Consider the following 22,348-nt stretch of genomic DNA (forward strand, 5'->3'; position numbering starts at 1 on the left):
GTTTTGGACTTAATGGACAAACAAGTAGAAACTTATCATGGAACTTTGTTTTTATACGTGATAATGGCATTTTTATATGCTTAAAGCTGGAAGAACTTAGAAATACTCATAACAGAAAAACGGATGGTGAAGCTGATAGAATTGGCAGAGATGAAAAAAACTGACAGCCTTGATGAAAGAAAAGACAAAATTTATTTCTACTTGAAAATCATTTTTTGGACTTTTTGCAAGAAACTGAAATAAATATTAAACTTTGGATACGAGTTTCATGTATTTTTAAAAATCTATATTGGTACCAAAGAAAGTTGGAAGTCCATCTTTCTTCCCACACAACTCTTCTTACATTTACCTCTTTTCTTTCCTGAGCTTTTTTATTCCAAATCTTTTTCCGTTTTTCTTTTGAGTTTGTAGAGTTTTTGAAAATCAGTAACATTATATGAAAGAAAACATTGCAATTATGTTCTCAGAATCACCACCCAACATTGGGATTCTGGGAACTGCAATCCTAGCGTATCTGTGCACAGTGTTACAGTTTGGGGGGGGGGGGGGAAGGCTGCTGGGGACTATTATGGGAAATTTGGACAGGACTCTTATCAGAAGCCCTAATTAGCCCTGCCTAATGGATAGGCTGGAAAGCTGGGGATATGGGAGCTGTCCAGGGACAGCTGGTGCTGATGTAAACCCAGAGCAGGGGCACAATGGATATGTGCATGCAATGGTGAGGTTGAACAGCAATTTTCTCCCTCTGTTCTCTGGTCTTTCCCCAAGTAGATCCTCGAGGAGCAGCTTTACATGGCAAGTCAAAATTACGATGGTTATATGTGTTTGTCCACCTGTGCAATATTGTTCTAGGACAATTGCGAACACATGCCCTTCTTCACAATTTATATTGTTTTATTTAGTTTCCTAGTATGATTTGTTGATTGCTTATTTAGTATCCTATGACTATCACTAAGAGTTGTATCATATGATTTATGACGGATTTTTATGACGACTACGATCATGATTTATCACTTGTTCCTTGTATGCGTACTGTACACTCTGTGTGTCCAATCACACTTGGCCAATAAAGAATTGAATTGAATTCTATTATTCTATTCTATTCTTCTAGTCTACTATTCTATTCTTCTTTTCTATTATTCTCTTTTCTTCTCCTCTTTTCTCTCCTCTATTCTATTCTCCTCTCCTCTCTTCTATTCTCAGGACTGCTCAGACAGGACACAGAATGCAAGGCTATCTTCGCGAATCAGGTAACATTTTCTTAATATATAGCACATCAATGGCAGAAGTTATGGAGTTTCTTATTGAGGCTGACTCAGACGCATAACTATGCAAGCAGCATCCAGCTTCACCTCTCTCTCTCTGTCCTCCTATGCTTGCTTGCTTTATGGCCTAATTGCTATACCATTAATCATCTTCCTGCCTGCATTAGAATTGCTTCTCCTAATAAGAAAGCATGACTATACCAAGCCTTGGCCGGGTACCTGACATTCCCCAAAGAGTTAATCAATGACTTAATAAAAAATAGCACCTTCCGTTGGCTAGGCAACCTTGATCTTTTTTTCATTGTCTTCAGATCCTCTTTTGCAGACAATCTATGCCAAGAACACAGATCTGATGTCATGTCATTCTCCTCCTGATTTCTCTCTAATCTCAATCCCCCCACCACCAGTCCCCTATAAGCCTCCTACAGGCTACGCATGCCATTTTATTTTTAAAAGGCCCGTTTTCATGAAAAATGGGCCGTTTTTTGGTAGTTTTTTTGCCCCACCCGCACCTCTCAGGAACACCGTACAAGCCTCCTAAAGGCTATTCATGCCCTTTTTTGGGGGGGGAAACGGACCCAGAGGTCTGCAGAGTGTAAAAACTTTTTTTTAAAAAATTGCCTTTTCAAAATCTTGGTGTGTCTTATACTCTGAAAAATACGGTAAGTATCAAGACTTTACAATGGAGGAGAGAAATGCATCAAGTTTGTCAACTTATAAAGAAAAATAATATTAATTATAGCTGGGCTATCCAGTTTTTTTGAAATTTCCATATGGAGGAAGATTTTGTAGAGTTGAAACAAAGGAGGAGGCGATGGAGGAATTAAGGGAGCTCAGAATCATCAATAAATAAGAGTTCACGGAGCAGATGCAGAAAATGAACGAGATGTCAAAAGTCTCAAGAAGGGAGATGCAGAAGAAGAAATAAGATCCGCGGGAGAAAGGGAGGCTGGATGAGCAACAGAGTTACAAGTTCACTGTGGAGACAGCATATAAATAAACTCATTTTCCATGATCTTGAATTACCCTGGAAATTGTCTCTGTTCAGCAGCTCATGACTGTGTAATTTCATCTTTGCTTGCTAGTCATTTTCTCTTAATTTCTCTTCCCTCTCAGAATCCAATTTCAACATTACTTACTTCCCGTTAGCTTCTTAGACCATTTCAGCTTCCCTTCCCTAGAGAGATTATCTCTGCTGCAAAAACCAGGAGTTTCCTGGCTTCAAATTATCACAACTATAAGTTTGTCTGTCTGGGGGGGAAACCTGTTGCAAGATGGCAAATAGCGTCTGCCTTCTGTCTTCTATCACATCCATGAAGATAATATTCCTTTAGGCAGCGGTGGGTTCCAGATTGTTTTACTGACGGTTCGTTCAGTGATGTGCTTCAGCGCGCGGGCGCTTGATGCACAGTACAGAAAAAATTGCTTCTGCGCATGTGCAGAAGCAAAAAACCAGATAGCGGCACCTACAACGCCGCCGATAGAACCAGTTTGGAGGCATGGGCAGCCAAGTTACTACCTACTCAGCCGAATCGGGCCAAATCGATAGGAACCCACTTCTCCCTTTAAGCCAGTATTTGTCAACCTCAGCAACTTTAAGATGTATGGACTTCAACTCCCAAAATTCCTACCTAGAACCAACAGTTGCCCTTCCTCCATTTCCTTTTATTTTTAACAACAGTTTGTCAGAAGGTTGCAAAAAGTGATTAACATGACTCTGGGACACTGCAGCCGTCATAAATATGAATCAGTTGCCAAATGTCTGAATTTTGACCACGTGACCATGGGGATGCGGCAATGGCCATGGGTTAACATCATTGCCCAGAGGATCATTGGTTGCCCTCTCCCCTCCTTGGAAGAGCTTGATAGCTCCTTGTTGCCTTAACAAAATTCTTAAAGATCCATCTCACCCTGGGTACCTTTTTTTTGAACTATTACCATCTGGCAGACGGTACAGGGTAATAAAAACAAGGACAAATAGGCTGGAAAACAGCTTCTATCCCAGGACAGTAACTATATTGAATTCTACTGTATAGTGCAATATTAATGCAATATCAGAGGTTTTCATATAGATTGTGGAGCATGTGTTTGTGTTTTATTTTTATAGTTATAATGCACACCGAAGATGGCATTTGATTTCATTGTACGAGTTAGTGACTAAAGTAAAGTAAATAAAAAACGATCATATCACTTTTTCCAGTCACTAAATGAACTCTGGTTAAGTCGAGGACTGTCTGTATATATAAAGCTGTCTATTTCACCACCCGCAAAGAGTAAGATTGCAAAACAGGGCAACCGTTGGATTCTAGGATAGGATTTCACCATATATCACTTGCACTCTGCATTGAACCACAGACCCTCCTTCACAATTTGCAGTGGCTCTATGACTCAGCGGACTTTTCCACTTCAAAGAGCCACATTTGTCTACCCACCTACACAAAATTAATTCCTGTCTTGGCCTGACCTTCAACGGAAGCAGAAAACAGTCGTCTCCACCGCTTCCTATGGTTGCCAACTGAACTTAATTGGAGATCAAATTTCAAAGGTTAAGTGAACCAATGATTCCCTGAGGATAAGAATAGAATAACAGAGTTGGAAGGGATCTTGGAGGTCTTCTAGTCCAACCCTCTGCTTAGGCAGGAAACCCTACACCACCTCAGACAAATGGATAAGCTAAAGGACTGCCCAGGGATTCCAATCTTCCTCTCCGCAGTTACATATATAAATCTAACCAAACCTTTCTAAGATTACGCTATAATTCCCTTCTTTCTATAACCTATTCTTTCTAATCCTCTAAACCGTAAATCACAATATGGCTTTCCTTTTTACGCAAAAAAAAAATCCATAAAGAGTTTCCAGGCATTGATGAAGGTCAATAATGATCTTTCTCTAACCCAAGACGTCAATTTTTCCACCTCAACAAGTTCTGTCAATTTCACTAACTATTGCTCTATAGTGGTAATGCCAACTATTTCCATCTTTGTAACTAAAATAATCTTGCCACACTATTTATATAGTACAAAAGAAAAAATTTCCATGACTCTTTTTTAACTGGCTAGCCATCAGTTCTAAATGTTCTCGCTTCAATTATATACTAATCTTTGAAAATTGTCTATCAATGTGTATATGGCAATTCATTTTTAAAGCCTTTTTACATGTCCCCAAAGCATGGTAAAATGTCCCTTTATGTTGTTACATTTGCAACATAATTCTGAAATGCTTTTATACATTCTAGAATAGATAATTTCTCTGGTATCTCTCCCTCTCTCTCTCCCTCTCCCTCTCTGTTTTCTGTTATTTCCTTTCTCCTATCTTCTTTTTTTCTTGACTCTCTTCCTTTCTTCACCCCTTTTTTCACATTTAATACATGGTTTTCTTTGAAGATATTTCTCATTGTGTATGTAAAATCTTTTAATAAAAACACTACTTTTACAAAAGAGTGGTGCATGGATCACTACTCATTGCCTTTTCGCAGTGGCTCAGTGGCTTAGACACTGAGCTTGTCGATCAGAAGATCAGCAGTTCAGTGGTTCACATAACGGAGTGAGCTCCCGTTACTTGTCCCAGCTTCTGCCAACCTAACAGTTTGAAAGCACGTAAAAATGCAAGTAGAAAAATAGGAACCACCTTTGTTGGGAAGGTAAATTGTGATTACATGACCACAGGGATCCTGCAACTGTCAAAAGTTTGAAAAATGGGCCATAAGTCACTTTTGTCGGTACCGTGATAATTTCAATCACTAAATGAGCTGTTGTAATTCTAGGATTACCTGTCTTAGAATAGAATAGAATAGAATAGAATAGAATAGAATAGAATAGAATAGAATAGAATAGAATAGAATAGAATTCTTTATTGGACAAGTGTGATTTGACATACAAGGAATTTGTCTTTGGTGCATATGCTCTTTGTGTACATAAAGAAGAATAGAATAGAATAGAATAGAATAGAATAGAATAGAATAGAATAGAATAGAATAGAATTCTTTATTGGACAAGTGTGATTGGACATACAAGGAATTTGTCTTTGGTGCATAAGCTCTTTGTGTACATAAAGAAGAATAGAATAGAATAGAATAGAATAGAATAGAATAGAATAGAATAGAATAGAATAGAAGTGAAGTGAAGTGAAGTGAAGTGAAGTGAAGTGAAGTGAAGTGAATTGAATTCTTTATTGGCCAAGTGTGATTGGACATACAAGGAATTTGTTCTTGGTGCAAATGCTCTCAGTGTACATAAAGAAGAATAGAATAGAATAGAATAGAATAGAATAGAATAGAATAGAATAGAATAGAATAGAATAGAATAGAATAGAATAGAATAGAATAGAATTCTTTATTGGACAAGTGTGATTGGACACACAAGGAATTTGTTCTTGGTGCAAATGTTCTCAGTGTACATAAAGAAGAATAGAATAGAATAGAATAGAATAGAATAGAATAGAATTCTTTATTGGCCAAGAGTGATTGGACACACAAGGAATTTGTTCTTGGTGCAAATGTTCTCAGTGTACATAAAGAAGAATAGAATAGAATAGAATAGAATAGAATAGAATAGAATAGAATAGAATAGAATAGAATAGAATAGAATTCTTTATTGGACAAGTGTGATTGGATATACAAGGAATTTGTCTTTGGTGCATATGCTCTCAGTGTACATAAAGAAAAATAAAATACTTTCATCACGAATCATAAGATATAACATTTAGTGAAAGCCATAGGTTACAAATAAGCAATCAGATCATACTGGGAAACAATCAATATAAATCATATTATAAACTGACCTGGCAATTGGCACCTAAGTGCTATGAAAAAGCAAACAAACCTGGCTGCAACCAGGATTTTGGTTTAGTGGGCATGCAGTGGGAATCCAAGCATTAAGGGTTATTTAATTAATCGTGGTCCAAAAAGGAAGGACTAACTAAGCCATGTGTGGAGATGGTCAGAAGGAAAGAAGGAAGTATTTTGGGAAAGCATTTCCTTGCCATCAAGATGGTAGGCTTGCACTTGGCCTAAATGACTTTCAAACCGCTGATAGAAACTCAGAGCATACAACCGCTCTCCGTACAGAATCAGTTAGGCTAGCAGAGCAGAACTAAAACACCGAAGAGAAAGCTGTAGCATCTTACTTTTCCAGGAGGAAGAAATTCTGATACCCATTTTCATGGAGAATTAGATATCTAATCTCCATCACCCGCATACGAAACTTCCCCTTCTGTTGTTATACAAGGAGAGATGCTACAGATGGTTTGGGAAATGAATACGAGGACAGGCATTTCCCCCATCATCATTGGGTCCAACCGGGGTCACTCACCTTGGGCTGCAGGTTGAACCACTTTGGACTTGTGTTGCTCCAGTCCCAGGTGTTCAAGGCCACCTCCACTTCTCCCAGGAAAAGGTTTCGGCCCAGTGAATCATGATGCCAGACAGACAAGTTCAGGATCCTCCCCTGGAGTTCAGCCCTTTCAATCTTGTACTATAGATCAAAATGGGTGGAAAAGCATTAGAAAAGGGAAGGAGAAAATATGGACAATTTTAGGGGACACTCCAACTGTCTACCTAATGGTCATGTAGAGCCTAACCCTAACCCCCAACCTTTGGGGCATCAGGGAGCAGTTCCATGAGGAGGGTGTGGTTTTGTGTGCTATCTAGTGCAGATGAAGCTTCACTTGCTTACATGGCCCAGTTCCCAGCAGGCTACGGACTGTTACCAGTCCGTGGCCCAGGAGTTGAGGAAGCCTGATGTAAAACAACTGTTCAGAAACATCTGAAAGACAGTGTCTTCCCATTCCCATTTAGGAGCCAAGGTGGCGTAGTGGTTAAATGCAGCACTGCAGGTTACTTCAGCTGACTGCAGTTCAGCAGTTCGGCTGTTCAAATCTCACCGGATCAAGGTTGACTCAGCCTTCCATCCTTCTGAGGTGGATAAAATGAGGACCCGGATTGTTGTTGGGGGCAATATGCTGACTCTGTAAACCGCTTAGAGAGGGCTGAAAGCCCTATGAAGTGGTATATAAGTCTAACTAACTATTGCTATTCCTGATTCAGGTAGCAGAAAATAGTGAGTATCTTCCCCTTAAGTTTTTCTTCTCCAACCTTGATATATTTCTAATTTTATCATGTAGGGTAGGAGTGGGCAAAAGATCAGGACTATGTCTTAGCTAGTCCTCCCCATTGACTGGAGGGCTTCAGGAAGCCACCTGTTTGAGAGAGACCGCCTCCTGCCAATTACCTCCCTGCGACCAATTAGATCGCACAGATTAGGCCTCCTCCGAGTACCATCTGCCAGTCAGTGTCGACTGGCAACCACACGGAGGAGAGCCTTTTCAGTAGTAGCTCCGACCCTTTGGAACGATCTCCCCGTGGAGATTCGTACCCTCACCACCGTCCAGACCTTCCGCACAGCCCTTAAGATCTGGCTAGCCCGTCAGGCCTGGGGATAAAGATAATCTGGCCCCACCCGAATGATGAATGAATGTTGTTTACTATTTTACCTTTATGTACTATTTTGTGTCTATTGTCTGTACCCTCCCTTCCCCATTTTATGTAAGCCGCCCTGAGTCCCCTCAGGGAAAAGGGCGGCCTATAAATATTAATAAAATCACTAAAATCACTAAAAATCACTGTTTACATAACCAGAAAAGATGAGACTGAATCTTTTAAGCTTCTTTTTTCTTGGCTCTGATTTTCACCTTTATTGAGAGGTGAGATGGTTTTAAAATTGGTGGCAAAATAGGAGGACTGTAAATCGGGAGATCTATGCACCCCATCAGTTGCTCATCCCTACTACAGCATGTGTGTCCCAGGCCTTTGCTCATCCTCCTATATAAAAGTAGTCCTTATGACCACAATCGAGCCCAAAGTTTCTGTTGCTAAGCAAGACAGTTAAGTGAATTTTGCCAACATTTCAGAAATGGCTTGCTTCTGAAAAGCTACCGAATCTCTCCACCAGGAAATGTCTGCATTAGGAATCCCAGGAGAAAGAATAGAAGCATTTCAAATGTGGATTTAGAGGCGGCTGTTATGGATAAGCTGGGTTGACAAAATCAGAAACGAGGAGGTGATAAGCCGCCTGGGAAAGGCAAGGGAAATCATCAAAACCATTAAAAAAGCAAAAGTTATAATATTTTGAATGTGTGATGCGACACCCGGAAAAATACAGCATACTTCACTTAATCCTCCAGGGAAAGATTGAAGGTAAACGAGATCCAGGCAAAAGAAGAACATTGTGGCTTCAAAATCTTAAGGGACTGGTTTGGATAAAAATCAATAGCAATTTTTTGTGCAACTGTTGATAAAAATAGGATCACTGTACATTATTGCCAAAGTCCGATGACGGATATGGCACAAGGAGGAGGAGGAGGAGGAGGAGGAGGAGGAGGAGGAGGAGGAGGAGGAGGAGGAGGAGGAGGAGGAGGAGGAGGAGGAGGAGGAGGAGGAGGAGGAGGAGGAGGAGGAGGAGGAAGGAATGACTTCAGAATGCCTGAAGGCTCTTTCCTTGGAAAGGTGACTTTGGACACAACTTTGCTTTTGATTAGTAGGAGCTCACATCAGAAGCTGCTGCTTCTCCCTCACCTTAAGAGTCTCATTAAAGATAGGATCTAAACTTCTCTTCTTGACAGCAGTTTTCCTCTTGCTGTGATTGGATCTGTCAGGAAGCAGGTAGGTTTTGACATATCTGGGTGGGCGAGAAAGGCATTACAAAGTCAGTGTAAGTCACCATGACAGTCTTGCCCTAATTTGGCACCTGATGCCCCGGAATGAGGTTTTAATCATCCGAGACATTTCTGTAAAATACAACGTTTGTATCACCAGTGATGTACAAACAGGTTTGTATAATGGCCTTCGGCCAATCATGTTTGATGTCAATTTGCAGACAAGCAATCCATTTACAGGATTTGTTCGAGTTGACCTCATTTGCCTAAGTATATCATTGTGTACAATTTATATTACTTCGTTATGCAAACAATGCCAACTTATGCCAATAACTCCTGCAGTTTTAAACCGGTGCAAAAAAAATATCCAGATTTAATTCATTCCAGGTAGTCCTCAGCTTTCGACCACCGTTGACCCAAAATTTACGTTGTTAAGGAAGATGTTTGTTAAGTGAGTCTTGCCCCATTTTACAACCTTTTGCCACAGTTGTTAAGTGAATCACCGCAGTTGAAAAGTTAGTGCCATGGTTGTTAAGCAAACCCGGCTCCCCCATTGGTTTTTGCTTGTCAAAAGGTGGCAAAAGGTGATCCCATAATCCTGGGACACAGTAATGGTCGTAAGTATGAAACAGTTGCCAAGCGTCTGAATTTTAATCGTATGATCATTGGGCTAGTACAAAGGTCGTAAGTGTGAAAAATGGTCATAAGTCACTTTTTTTAGTGCTGTTGTAACTTTGAATGGTCAGTAAATGAACTGTTGTAAGTTGAGGACTACCAGCAGTGTCCTCATGGCCCATCAGTGCTGGTTTTTTAAAAAGCTCTTAAAGACATGGCTGTTCACCCAAGCATAGGTGCCAGGATATTAGTCAAACCTGTCACTAAATGAACTGTTGTAAATCGAGGACTATCTCTATTGTAGGAATGTCCAAATCCAGATTTCCTCAAGTAAAATACAATCTGCTAAAGGGAAGTTTGTTAAATCAAGTTTGTGATTTTTTTATCTATACAAATAAATCTTTTATAACTATAACTTTATATATATGTGTGCATTTATATTATTTCATACATTTTTTTCATTCTATATATAATATTCTATGTATTCTATGTATAACAGTCTTTACTACATTTAAGTCGTTTTGTATAATATTTATCTGCTACAGTCTATCTCATATTTCTATCTTTTAATCATTTTCCGGTTTTGTAGTTGTCTATTGATTTGTTGATCTTTCCTCCTTTTTTGCTTTCCTGCTTTTTCACAACAGATATGTAAAAAAAAATGTAATGTGTTGCAAAGATGTGTTTGTTTGTACAAACAAAATAAAAAATTTTTTAAAAAATCAAAGTTTGACTCGGTGGGATTCAATTTTTTTTTACTACTGGTTCTGTGGGCGTGGCTTGGTGGGTGTGGCATGGCTTGGTGGGCATGGCTTGGTGGACATAGCGAGGGAAGGATACTGGAAAATCCCCATTCCCTCCCAATCAGCTGGGACTTGGGAGGCAGAGAATAGATGGGGCGGGGCCAGCCAGTAGTTACCGGTTCTCCGAACTACTCAAAATTTCCGCTACCGGTTCTTCAGAACTGGTCAGAACCAGCTGAATGCCACCTCTGGTTTGACTATGGTATCATCCTGCTTGCAGCGGCCACAAGTCCTTTGAAAGTCCTGAGCAGCTTCTATCCTTCCCAAATTGTGAGGCACACACCCAGATGCCCTCCAGCCATTCAAGGATGTGGCCATTGTTGGTCTGCAGCTAAGAAGAACCAGCCCCCCCTTCCCCAAACGTACGGATCAGACCGCTGTTTTTTAGCTTCAGCAAGATCCCGGCACTGGATGACCTGGACGTGGAACTCCTTCTTGGAGGAGTGGTAGCGCAAGGAGAACTGGACGCAACCCCGGATGTCGATGCTCCCAATATCATTGTCGCTGAACATGCTCGCCATACTGCCACTCATCTGCCGTGAGATGAGAACGGTCAAGGAACAAGAAAGAAAGAGGCAGATCACCAAGGTAGGTCAAGGACAATGTTTTGCCACAAGAGGGTGAAAGTTTTCAAGGAAATTGGAAGCAATACAAAACTGAATGCTGTTCAATAGCTATGCTACACCCAGCCCAAAACAAAGAATTGCTTACTGCAATTGTTTCCCTCAGGAGGATGGGGGGAGGGACTGGGGAATAGGGGAGGGGAGGGGAGAAGATGAGAGGGAGACGGGAGGAGAGGGAGATGGGAGGGAAAGAAAAGGGTTGGAGGGAAAGGAAAGAGGAAAAGGGAGGGGAGACGAAAGAGGAGAGAGCAGGGAAGGAAGGAGAAAGGAGGGGAGGGGAGAAGGAAGAGGGGAGTGGCGTGGGGAGAAGAAGTGGGAGAGGAGAGGAGAGAGGATGAGAAAGGAGGGGAGAAGGAAGAGGGGAGTGGAATAAAGAGGAGAGGAGGGAGGGAGAGGAGAGGGGATGAGAAAGGAGGGGAGGGGAGAAGGAAGAGGGAAGTGGGATGGAGAGGAGAAGAGGGAGAGGAGAGAGGAGAGGAGTGGAGGAGAAAGGAGGGGAGAAGGAAGAGGGGAGTGGGGAGGGGAGGAGAGGAGAGAGAGGGGAAGGGAGGGGATGAGAAAGAAGTGGAGGGGTGAAGGAAGAGGGGAGTGGGGAGGGGAGGAGGGAGAGGAGAGGAGAAAGTAGGGGAAGGCATGGGAGGGGAGGGAGGACGGAAGGAGAGGGAGACGATGGGAGAGGAAAGGAGATCAACATTAAACACAGAGAAACGAAAGTCCTAAACGAAGCTTAACACATTTTAAAATGCCAGGACAAACTTATGTGTTGATACCAAAGCTAATTTCATATTTGGGGGGGGGGGGACGACAAATTTGATATAGAATTTAATTCAACGTGGAATCCACTTTTGGACTATAAACTTGTAACAGGTTTGCACTGTTGATAATTTTTTCCTAATATTAGTAATAAAGATTAAGATATTGATCTCTTTATGATCTTCTAAATTCAGCAAATTCCTTACATTAAGCAGAAAGGGTTACAATTTTTTACCCTAGTTTATAGGGTAGAACTTAGAATTTAGAATCGTACCGGTTATAGTTGTGAAATGCTGCCTAATACTCTGATTTTAATTGTGATCTATTTTAGCATTGGCTTAAAAGTTTGCAATTGGCAACAACATACTGTAATGTGGGATACCTCGAAATATGCAGATTTTGATCAATGCCATTTGGGATTGTTCTTTCTCTTCTCTTCTGTTGTCTTCGGGTGTTATAAATATTATTATCATTATGAATTCCAGAAACATGTTTTGCATTATCACCCTATATAATGTAGCTTTTAGCTCTCCCAGAAAAGGTTACATTCTTCTTTCAACCATGAAATCACATACCGTGGATGAACTCAAACTGGAGGCAGAAGAGCTAGCAGTCAGCACTTTATTTGGGGGGCTCACTGGATTTGCCTTTGAAGGGGATGAAACCAAAGTCGACCCTCGTCCATTTTCCAATTGGTTGTTATTCTGCAACCCAACAAGACAGACACAGACTTCAGAGGATAATTAGAACTGCAGAAAAAACAATGGCTACCAACCCACCTTCCATTGAGGACCTGTACACTGCACGAGTCAAAAAGAGGGCTGTGAAAATATCTACAGACCCCTCACATCCTGGACATAAATTGTTTCAACTCCTACCCTCAACACGATGCTATAAGGGATGCACACCAGAACAACTAGTTTTTCCCTGCATGCCATCACTCTGCTAAATAACTAATTCCCTCACCACTGTCAAACTATTCACTCAGGCTGCATTACTATTAATCCTCTCGTCGATCCTATCACTCATCTCCTCCCACTTATGACTGTAACTTTGTTGCTTGTATCCTTACAATTTATATTGATTGTTTCCTAGTATGATTTGATTGCTTATTTGTACCCTATGACTGTCATTAAGTGTTGCACCTTATGATTTGTGACGAATGTATCTTGTCTTTTTACGTACACTGAGAGCCTATGCACCAAAGACAAATTCCTTGTGTCCAATCACACTTGGCCAATAAAGAATTCTATTCTATTCTATTCTATTCTATTCTATTCTAATTGTTTTTAAATAATTGGGAGAAGAAAAGAGGAAGAATTATTCTCGTAAGTTTCCTGTGATATGGTAATCTCCTAATCTTAAAATTCATCACTGTGAAATTCTAGTTTCAGAAGGATACAAGAAGGGACCGTACATAAAAACTTTAATACAGGGGTATCAAATTTGTGATGGCACGTTATCATCACATGACATATCCCCCCTTTCCCTCCTTTATGGGGATGGGGTAGCCAGCATGTGATACATCTGTTGGACACCCCTGCTTTAGTATGTCCTTCTGTATGTGAATTCCCAGTTGGAGTAAAAATTCAATGCTATCAATCCCCATTCAGGGAGTGGAGAAGCAACAGACAATATATGCTACATGCCTCATTATACAAGTAACCAAATGATCTGAAACAACATAAATGGCATGTATTACGTTAACTGCCTGATATGGACTGTGATTAATATATGTATATGTGCATGCATGTATGGGTTTATATATATCATATTTTGGGGATTATAGGACGCACCGAGATTTTGAAAAGGCAAATTTGAAAAAAAAAATTCACTCTGCACACCTCCCAAAAACAGACCGTTTTTTGTGAAAACAGGCCCATTTTTTGTCAAAAAAAAGAGCATGCATAACCTTTAGGGGGCTTATAGAGTGCTCTTTGGGGCGGGGGGGGGGGGAATGGCCCATTTTTCATTCATTTCTCCCTTCCCCAGTCCCCGGGAAGCCTCCTAAAGGCTATGCACAGCCATTTTTGCAAAAGGGGGGGGGTGGAATGCCAAAAATGCTGTATTCAGTGTATAAGACGCACCCAGATTTTCAGCCTCCTTTTTGAGGGAAAAGGGTGCGTCTTATACTCTGAAAATACGGTAAATGCTCATGCTCCGTTCAGTCCTCCTCCCACGTCCACCCTGACGCAAGGGGTTACAAGGTCGTTAAAAGAAGAAGAGGGAGGCCGTCTCTGCCTTTGTACCTGCACTGGTTCCTTGACAGCTGCTTCCACTCCAGGCTGCTCTTGTTCCTCTGTCTCGGAATTCAGGCTGCTAAATGAGCTGCTTCTCTCTGCAATGGCCAGCGGGGTTAATGGATAAGGACAAAATGAGACACGGGACTTGGAAACGCAACAATTCTGCGTCAAGATTTAATGCTGCCATCCAGTCATAAGAGACAGCACAAAGGAGAACTGCCACAAAATGTCACAACATGGGATGTTCCTGTTCAGAACGCCAGCCAGCCAGTTCCTTGTCAATTGCCATGTCATTTGCACCCAACACCCAGACACCCACTCAGAGGCAGTGGGGTCATGCTTATGCATCATCAGATGGTCTTGGATCCTTCCCCCATATCTTAGAACAGTGATGGTGAACCTTTTTGGCACCAAGTGTCCAAACTGGAACATGTGTGCATGCTGTTGCATGCGCCTGCGCTGGAGTGCTGGAAGCCCAGAGACTAGCTGGCCAGCACGCACATACCTGCATGGCCTGAAAAGCAGCCTCTTTTCGGGCTGTTTTCTGGCGCCCATAAAGAACAGCTGGCCGGCGTGCCGGAAACTAGAAAAGCAGCTGGCAATGGCGCCCGCGCCCACAGAGATAGCTCTTCGTGCCACCTCTGGCACGTGTTTTCATAGGTTTGCCATCACGTTTTTAGAATACTGTTTTCCTAAAGCAGGGATCTCCAAACTTAGCAACTTTAAGACTTGCTAAAAGAACTTTTAAGTGTGGCTGCTAATGGGTTTGTGCTCAGTAGGGATGGAGAGGAAGAAGCCGACTATTGATCTTTGCAAATGGCTTGCTTCATGGTTTGGGAACCACCAAAGTCCTGGTCAGGGAGAGAAGGTCCTAGGACCACCATAAGTGATGAATACTTATTGGTGCTTTCTGGGACCTTCACTATATTCTTTTCTCCCCAATGATGGTCTTTGCACTGAGAAATGGCTTTCTTGAGTACAGATGGGAAATGCTGTCGCTCAAAGTAAGAACCCTGTCTGGGAGAAGAACTGAATTTCCATCAGATTACAGGGGTACCTTGGTACTCAACTGCTTTGAAACTTATCAAACTTGTGGTACTCAACGCATTTGAATGCAAAATTTTGTCCTGGTACTCATTTTTGTTGGGCACTCAACACACAATAGCAATAGTCCTTGGAATTACATATTTTTTCTCAGTGCTTTTACAGCCCTTTCTAAGCAGTTTACAGGTAAAGTTAAAGTTAAAGTTAAAGTTTAATGAATTTATATGCCGCCCAATCCCAAAGGACTCCGGGCGGCTTACATACAGAGTTAGCAAATTGACCCCAACAGTCTGGGTCTTCATTTGACCAACTTCGTAAAGATGGAAGGCTGAGTCAACCTTGAGCCACTCAGAATCGAACTGATGGAGTGAGCAGTGAGTTAGCCCTGCAGTCTGCATTCTAATTACTGCACCACCACAACTGAAGCTAGAACTTGTCAGTGTTGGCTGCCTTGTGACTCACTACATTATTCCTTATTGGAATATCGCTTCTTGGCCTTTTGGCTAAGATCAAGTGTAGTATCTTATCGGAAAAAAATTGTTTGGTATTCAGCGTTTTTGGGTGCCTCCCGGAACCAATTAACGATGAGTACCGAGGTACCACCATAATGGCTATGAGGATGTGAATACTGCTGCCTTTTTCTGATGCCTGAGACTCCAATCCTCCCTCTAGTTCAGGGGGGGGCTGTGTGGGCATTTACACCAGAAAGAAAGCACACATACTAATGCAATTGAATACTTTCTCCATATATTTATTTTGTGGTTGCCCTCAACACAGATGTATGTTTTTTATGAGTTTTTACCTAGAGTGTTTTCAACAGCCAACCCTGGGAAACAGACCACATCCTTGGGCATGGGGTTGGCCTCCTAAGAGAGAAAGAAAGAGAAGCGACCTGCTGTGGTTACTGAACACAGGTGATCTGAACACAAAGTTGTTTCCAAATCCTTATCAGCATAAGCCAAACTGCACCAGGGACTGTAACTTCTGAACTACTCAGCCCGAACCATTTGTCACAGTAGCCTACGGTTTACAACAACCAAATGCTCTGACATCCGCATGTTTCCAGGGATATTTGCAGATGTTATTTGCACAAAAGCCACCCTTGCACTGAGAACAAAGAATCAAGATTTTTTTAAAGGGGACCAATTTAATACCGAAGGGCAAACAGTGGCTTTCTGGATTTTGCCACATTTAGTCTCTTTATGACTAAGTGTGAATTGGAAGTACGGAAGCTTGGGTTTCTGGAGTTGAATCAATGTTTCTGCATTTTAGAAATGATGCTCAGCTCTTCACTTCCTGCTCCCCATGTGCTATTGGCAGGGAGAGCATTTGAAAGGAACATGTTGGGCAGCTGTCCTGACCCTCCTTCTGCTCCACCACTTTAACTCTATTGTTCTACCTCCTTGGTACCACTGCCATTTACAACTGGCACAAATGTTCACAACTGTTGTGGCCTGCCAGCAGAGCTGATGGCAGACTCAGACAGTGAGGAGGTTGGGGAGGAACATGGGCCAGTCCTGGAGTCTGGGGAAGGCTCTGATGAGGGCTCTGTGTCGGAGGCAGAGAGGAGGCCAGAGCCATATGCCAGTTATCAGCTGCCTTCGGAGTTGGATATCAGTGAGGCAGAAGAACAGCTGGAGCCTGTTCCTGATGTGCGCATATGCAGATCTGCCAGGAGAAGGAACAGCTAAGGAACAAGGGCCGACTCGGGAGTAAAGGCACAGTTGGATGGTGAATGGCCCCTTCCATAGGGAATAAAGAGGAGCAAAAGGGGAGGGGAGTTTGCAGGAAAGAATTAGTTCAATTCATTAGGGCGAAGATCTGTTCCTGACTTCTTGCCAAGTAATTGCTGCTACAGCATGGAGTTTGGAAGCCTGATAAAGGTCTGTAGTTGGGAAATCTCATGAAAGACTGTTTGCTGGGACTTTGCTGGTGAAGAATTCCCTTTAACCTAAATAAAAGAGGTTTTATCAGGACAAGGAGTCTGCTTTAAGATCTTGGGAATCCTAGGTCTGAACAACAACCACCATCCACTCTGAATGGAGGATTCCCTGGCCATAATAAACCACTTACCGGGGTCTTTGTCAGTTGGAATGACTGAGGCACAACATTCTCAGTGAGCAGTCTATAAGGAAACAGATAGGTGATTAAAATTATAATTTCATAGCAAGCTCTCCGGCTCCATCCACAAGAGATGTATGTTTGAGTCCCACCCAGATTGCCTTCCAAAAGCTGTTCATAAGGGCATTTGGCCTTGAATCAAACCTTGATTGCATCTTGGTTTGATGATGGCTTTGTTTGGTTCATATCATTTTATTCTATAATCTGCAGACCTTTTATCTGTATGCATTCATCTGCTATATATTCTTTCCAAAGCATCTTTTGTGTCAAGTACCAAAAGTCCTTAGGGATTTGGGATTCTACAAATAGCAGCACTAAATATGATAAGGATTTAGACATGTTCTAAAAGGAAAGATTTGTTTTCTGGAAAATATTAAAGGACCGTGGAGGGACTACGTCAATACCATTCTTCAAACATCTGAAGGGTTTTTACGTAGGAAAAGAAAACAACTTGCCTTCTACTGCCTCAGAGAAGGATACATTTCAACTGAAAAGTGTTATTACTAAAAGCAGTTAAAACCGGGGTGGAAGCCAATTGGAGTGGAGAGCACATGGCTCAGCAGTTGATGCTGAACTACACTTCCCAGCTATCCTTATTACTGACCATGCCAGTGGGTGCTCCTGAGAGCTGTAATTCAGTATCACCCTGGATACTGAAAGGTCACCAACCTTTCGGACCTCAGGGACCTCTAGATTCATAATTTTAAATCCCGTGGACCACTAATATGAATTATTGACAGTATGGGGTCCTTCAGGCCTTAGCTTGGCTGCCTGTTAGCAGAGAGAAGCACCCGGGGTCAACCCTAGATTTGTTGTCCATTGCAGCTAGGAATCTCAAATAAGGCCAAGAATATTTGTCTTGTAGGCAGCCCGGATACTAGATTGGCCCTTGCAAACTCTATCTTTCAAGGAACCCAACTGTGTACCACTCACTGAAGTGCCTGGACTTCCATGGAGGGAGGGAGGGAACGGCTGGAGCTACTAAATAGGCAGCCAAGCTAAGTGCCTGAAGGACCTCATCCCGTCCTCTGCACCATCAACGAGTGGGAGTAATTGCTTTGGCGGTCCATCTCAGGCCCAGTGGCCGTAGTTTGAGGATCCCTGATTTAGTGCAATATAAAAAATGCAAAAATGCAGAGATTTTTCTGCAAACCACTAAAATTTTCTCATGGACCACCAATGGTTCATGGACCACCAGTTGGTGACCGTTGATCTGAAGGACACAGGACCTCCTCTAATATAAGGTATTCAGGGACTTTCCCTTCAATTGAGATCTTCAAGAAGTTAAATTATTATGTCTTGCGAATGTTCTACCTCTGGATTTCCTCAAAAATTGCAAATGGGAGAAAGCAGAGCCCACGTGATATGCAGGGGATCAGCAAGACACTCAAAAGTTTAACAGAAAGAGAAATAATACTATCAGGTTAAATCAAAGAAAGGACTACATTTATTTGTGAAGGGTCTAGATTAAGCTCTGATTCTAGCAATGTAATCAAATCTTTGAGTTGGGCAAGGGCTCTGAAGTGAAGAAATATCTTGATCTGAAATTCTTCAAACCATGTGTTCAACCAAGGAACTTAATTACAATGCCTGGGTTGACATTTCTTTTTGCTGACCAAACCTGTTTCAAGAGCCATTGCTGCCACGTTTTCCATCTCTAGCTCATTGCTTGAGCTTCTGTTGCAATATCCTCTTATGCCATCACCCTTTAAAAAATGTCTACAGCTTTCTCAAATAACTCTTCCTCCTTGATAATTTAGGTAATGTTTTCTGCTGTAAGAATGAAGCTTTAGCTGTTTGGAACACTTTTAGAGAAGCTTGCATTTTCATAGCAAAAAACACAACTTTCTTCCCCCTGAATATGAAAGCTGCTTACACATCCATAGTCTCCATCATCTTCTCATCCTCTGGCACATTTGTGGCCTCCATTGTCTTCTGATCCTCTGGCACATCCATAGTCACCATTGTCTTCTGAATCTCTGGCACATCTGTGGCCTCCATTGTCTTCTGATCCACTGACACATCCATAGTCACCATTGTCTTCTGAATCTCTGGCACATCCGTGGCCTCAATTGTCTTCTGAATCTCTGGCCCATCCATGGCCTCAATTGTCTTCTGAACCTCTGGCACAGGTTCACTGATCACATCTATAGTCTTCAGGCTGCTTTGTTGCTTGAGTTCCTGTTCATCTGCTTTGGTAGAGTGAAAGTAATAACTTATCAAGGAGAGAAACAACCTAGAACTTAGGAGAAATTTCCTGACAGTGAAAACAATTAATCAGGCTTGAGTTCAGAAGTTGTGGCTGATCCAATACCATGCTTTTTAAGAAGAAATTGGATAGCCATGTGTCCAGTATGGTACAGCCTCTCCTGTTTGACTAGGGGTTGGACTAGAACAGTGTTGGCAAAACCTTTTTGGCCCCAAGTGCGGAAACAGGAGCACGCGCACGTGTGCAGGAGGGAACACCAGAGACCAGAAGAGCAGCTCTCTGGCACGCATGCATGGGAGCACCGGAAATTGGAAGAGCAATTCCTGAAGCGTGGATGTACATGCCAGGAAGCTGAACTTCCAGTTTCCGGCATGTGGCCAGTCACCTGGTTATCCAGTTTCTGGCACGCATGCGCACGCAAAGACCAGCAGGCCGGCACACATGTGCATGTCAGATCCCAGAAGAGCAACTGGCAATGTGGCATGTCTGGAGAGATGGCTCTGCGTGCCACTTCCAGCATACATACCATAGGTTTGCCATCACGGGACTAGAAGATCCCCCAAGGTCTCTTCCAACACTGTTATTTTATATTCTGTATTCTTTTACTGACTAGCTTAATGCATCATCGCAAAGTCAACATTAACCGAAGGCACTTTGATCCAAAAGAATGAGAACTCCAGACTGAGATTAACTCTCCTCATCACCCCAGAAAAGGAAGATCAGACATTTAAAAAATCATCCATCCTCACCGCGTGGATGCTCAGGTTCTGAGCAACCTGAGACCATTCTCTCCTTTAAAAACTACTTTAAAAGCTACATTTTATGATTGTGAGAGTTATTAAGCAACGGAACAGTCTTCTTCCTAAAATGTGAATGTTCCGTTACTGGAGGTTGTCCAGAAGGGTAGGAAGATTCCTGCACTGGGCAGGGACTTGGACCAGAACAGGTGTCTCCAAACTTGGCAACTTTATGACGCGTGGACTTCAACTTCCAAAATTCTCCAGCCAACGTGGCTGGCTGAAGAATTCGGCCAGTTGAAGTCCACAAATCTTAAAGTTGCCAAGTTTGGAGATTCCTGAAGATTACATGACTATTTGAGGAGCAGTCTTTATAAATTAGTGAGCTCCCAAAATATTGCTCCTCTTGCAGTGGTGAAATGCAAAAGTTTTAACTAGCGGTTCTTTGGGCGTGGCTTGGTGGGCGTGGTGTGGCTTGGTGGGCGTGGCAGGAGAAAGATATTGCAAAATCCCCATTCCCACCCCACTCTGGGGCCAGCCAGATGGGGCATTTGCCGGTTCTCCGAACTACTCAAAATTTCCGCTATCGGTTCTGCAGAACCTCCTGGATTTCACCCCTGTCCTCTTGTTTCCTTTGCCCTAATCTTGGAACCTAAGGAATAAGAGGCCAGTCTGATGCCTATGGAGATCCTCAGTCATCCAGGTCATGGTTGGCTGAAGGAGCCTCTTGGATGAGAAGTGAAACGTCTTCAAAGAAAACCCAGAAAGCCCAGCTGCCTCTTGAAAAAAGCACCTGTGGGACAAGAGGAGAGTCAAGCATCTTTTCCGCTTACCTCTGGGTTTCTTCTTCCGGCGGATGGAAGCTCGGACAATGTCTGCCCCAAAGAGATTGCGCTGGTGCCGTTTGGAACGGACATCACGAAACCATTCGCCGGAAAAGATCTTCAGCCAGTTTGGGTCAGAGATAGACTTGCGCAGTTTGCTTGAGTGGGGGAGAGAGAGAGGGGGAAAGAGAAACAGGCAAGTTGGAAAGTTTCTCTGGGCCAGAATCCCCCCCTTTTTTCCCCTCCTCCTCCTCCTCTTCCTCATTATCACCTCTTTAGAATCCACTTATTCTGACCAGCAAGCTTTCAAGGCAGCTGACAAAACACAGGCAGTTGGAAGGGAATCAAAACAGTTACAATTATTCATTCAGGCCAAGCAGAATCTGGGAAAAGGAGACACCAGTGCTGCTGGAAAGATGAAGCTATGGTAGCTAAATGCAACTTTGTGATTGCTTTCCTGGAAGTAAGTTCAACTGAACTCAAGATGACGTCTTTGTAGGACATAAGATTGGACAGTAACCCACATGCCGGGGTGGTGGTGGCATGTGTCATCTTTCAGACTCAGGTAAATCACAGCTGGCATGATTGAATCTGAGATGCTGAAAGTTTTTCACCCAGGTAAGCCAGGAGGGATATATATGTGGATGGACACGAAAGCAGATGTTGGGACCTAGGCTTCCCCAGCAGCACAAAGCTGGGTCCTCATCCCGATAAACCCCTTTTATTTAATTTACAGGAATTCCTCTCCAGCAAAGTCTTTCCACTCCCACAGTCTTTCAAAATTACCGATCTTTATCAGGCTTGGAGAGTGGCCAGGCTGATCTCTTTCAGACGCTGCTATACTTGGCAAGAATGCAGGAATAAACTAATTTTCTCCTGCAAACACCCTTCCCCTTTCTCTCCCCTTTTATTCCCTATGGGAGGGGCCATTCACCATCCACCTGTGGCCTTACTCCCAAGTCGACCCCTGTTCTTCAGCTGTTCCTTTCATCTGGCAACTCTGCACATGCGCACACTGGGAACAGGCTCCAGCTGTTTGTCTGCCTCACTGCTGTCTGACTCCAAAGGCAGCTGATAACTGTCAGATGGCCTTGCCCCCCGCCCCTCTGACACAGAGCCCTCATCAGAGCCTTCCCCGGACTCCAGACTGGCCAGGTTCCTCCCCAACCTCCTCACTGTCCAAACCTGCTGTCAGCTCCGCTGACCACTGGCAGGCCACTACAGCAGCATCTGTTAATCTAAGCATCAATGGGTCTGGGTTTCTTGCTAACATCTAGGGTGGGGATATGGTAAGGCAAAAAGGAAAAGAAGAATAATGTAATGGACGCTCTTCTGAGCTGCTCCTTTAAGCACATGGGGAAGAATATGCCCCACTCAAATCTTGCATTCCAGTATGGCTCGGCCAATACAAAAGGCGTGCCAGGTCGTGGCACGACAAAACCACGCTCGACTAAAGCGTGC

The 22,348-nt window shown here is 42.7% G+C and overlaps 1 protein-coding gene and 1 pseudogene across 5 annotated transcripts in view; one reads left to right on the plus strand and one right to left on the minus strand.

Moving 5' to 3' along the window:
* SYTL1 (synaptotagmin like 1) overlaps positions 1 to 22,348 on the minus strand; it is a 59,263-nt gene that overhangs the window by 7,835 nt on the left and 29,080 nt on the right. For 4 of the 5 annotated variants that reach the window (XM_087727384.1, XM_087727381.1, XM_087727382.1 and 1 more), the window contains exons 3-11: positions 20,897 to 21,045; positions 18,994 to 19,309; positions 17,070 to 17,121; positions 15,799 to 15,862; positions 13,959 to 14,047; positions 12,285 to 12,413; positions 10,700 to 10,866; positions 8,836 to 8,938; positions 6,575 to 6,736 (exon numbers count right to left, since the gene is read on the minus strand). In XM_087727384.1, the coding sequence (XP_087583510.1) occupies positions 6,575 to 6,736; positions 8,836 to 8,938; positions 10,700 to 10,866; positions 12,285 to 12,413; positions 13,959 to 14,047; positions 15,799 to 15,862; positions 17,070 to 17,121; positions 18,994 to 19,309; positions 20,897 to 21,045 (1,231 nt within the window). The remainder of the gene's footprint in view (positions 1 to 6,574; positions 6,737 to 8,835; positions 8,939 to 10,699; positions 10,867 to 12,284; positions 12,414 to 13,958; positions 14,048 to 15,798; positions 15,863 to 17,069; positions 17,122 to 18,993; positions 19,310 to 20,896; positions 21,046 to 22,348) is intronic. The other variant, XM_087727385.1, reaches the window with a different exon arrangement.
* Positions 15,480 to 15,576, plus strand: LOC148043089 (U2 spliceosomal RNA; annotated as a pseudogene).

The sequence above is a fragment of the Thamnophis sirtalis genome, unplaced genomic scaffold (assembly GCF_051295495.1).
Source record: "Thamnophis sirtalis isolate CommonGarterSnake01/CBP01778 unplaced genomic scaffold, rThaSir2_p1.2 scaffold_13, whole genome shotgun sequence".
NCBI classification, from domain to species: domain Eukaryota; kingdom Metazoa; phylum Chordata; class Lepidosauria; order Squamata; family Natricidae; genus Thamnophis; species Thamnophis sirtalis.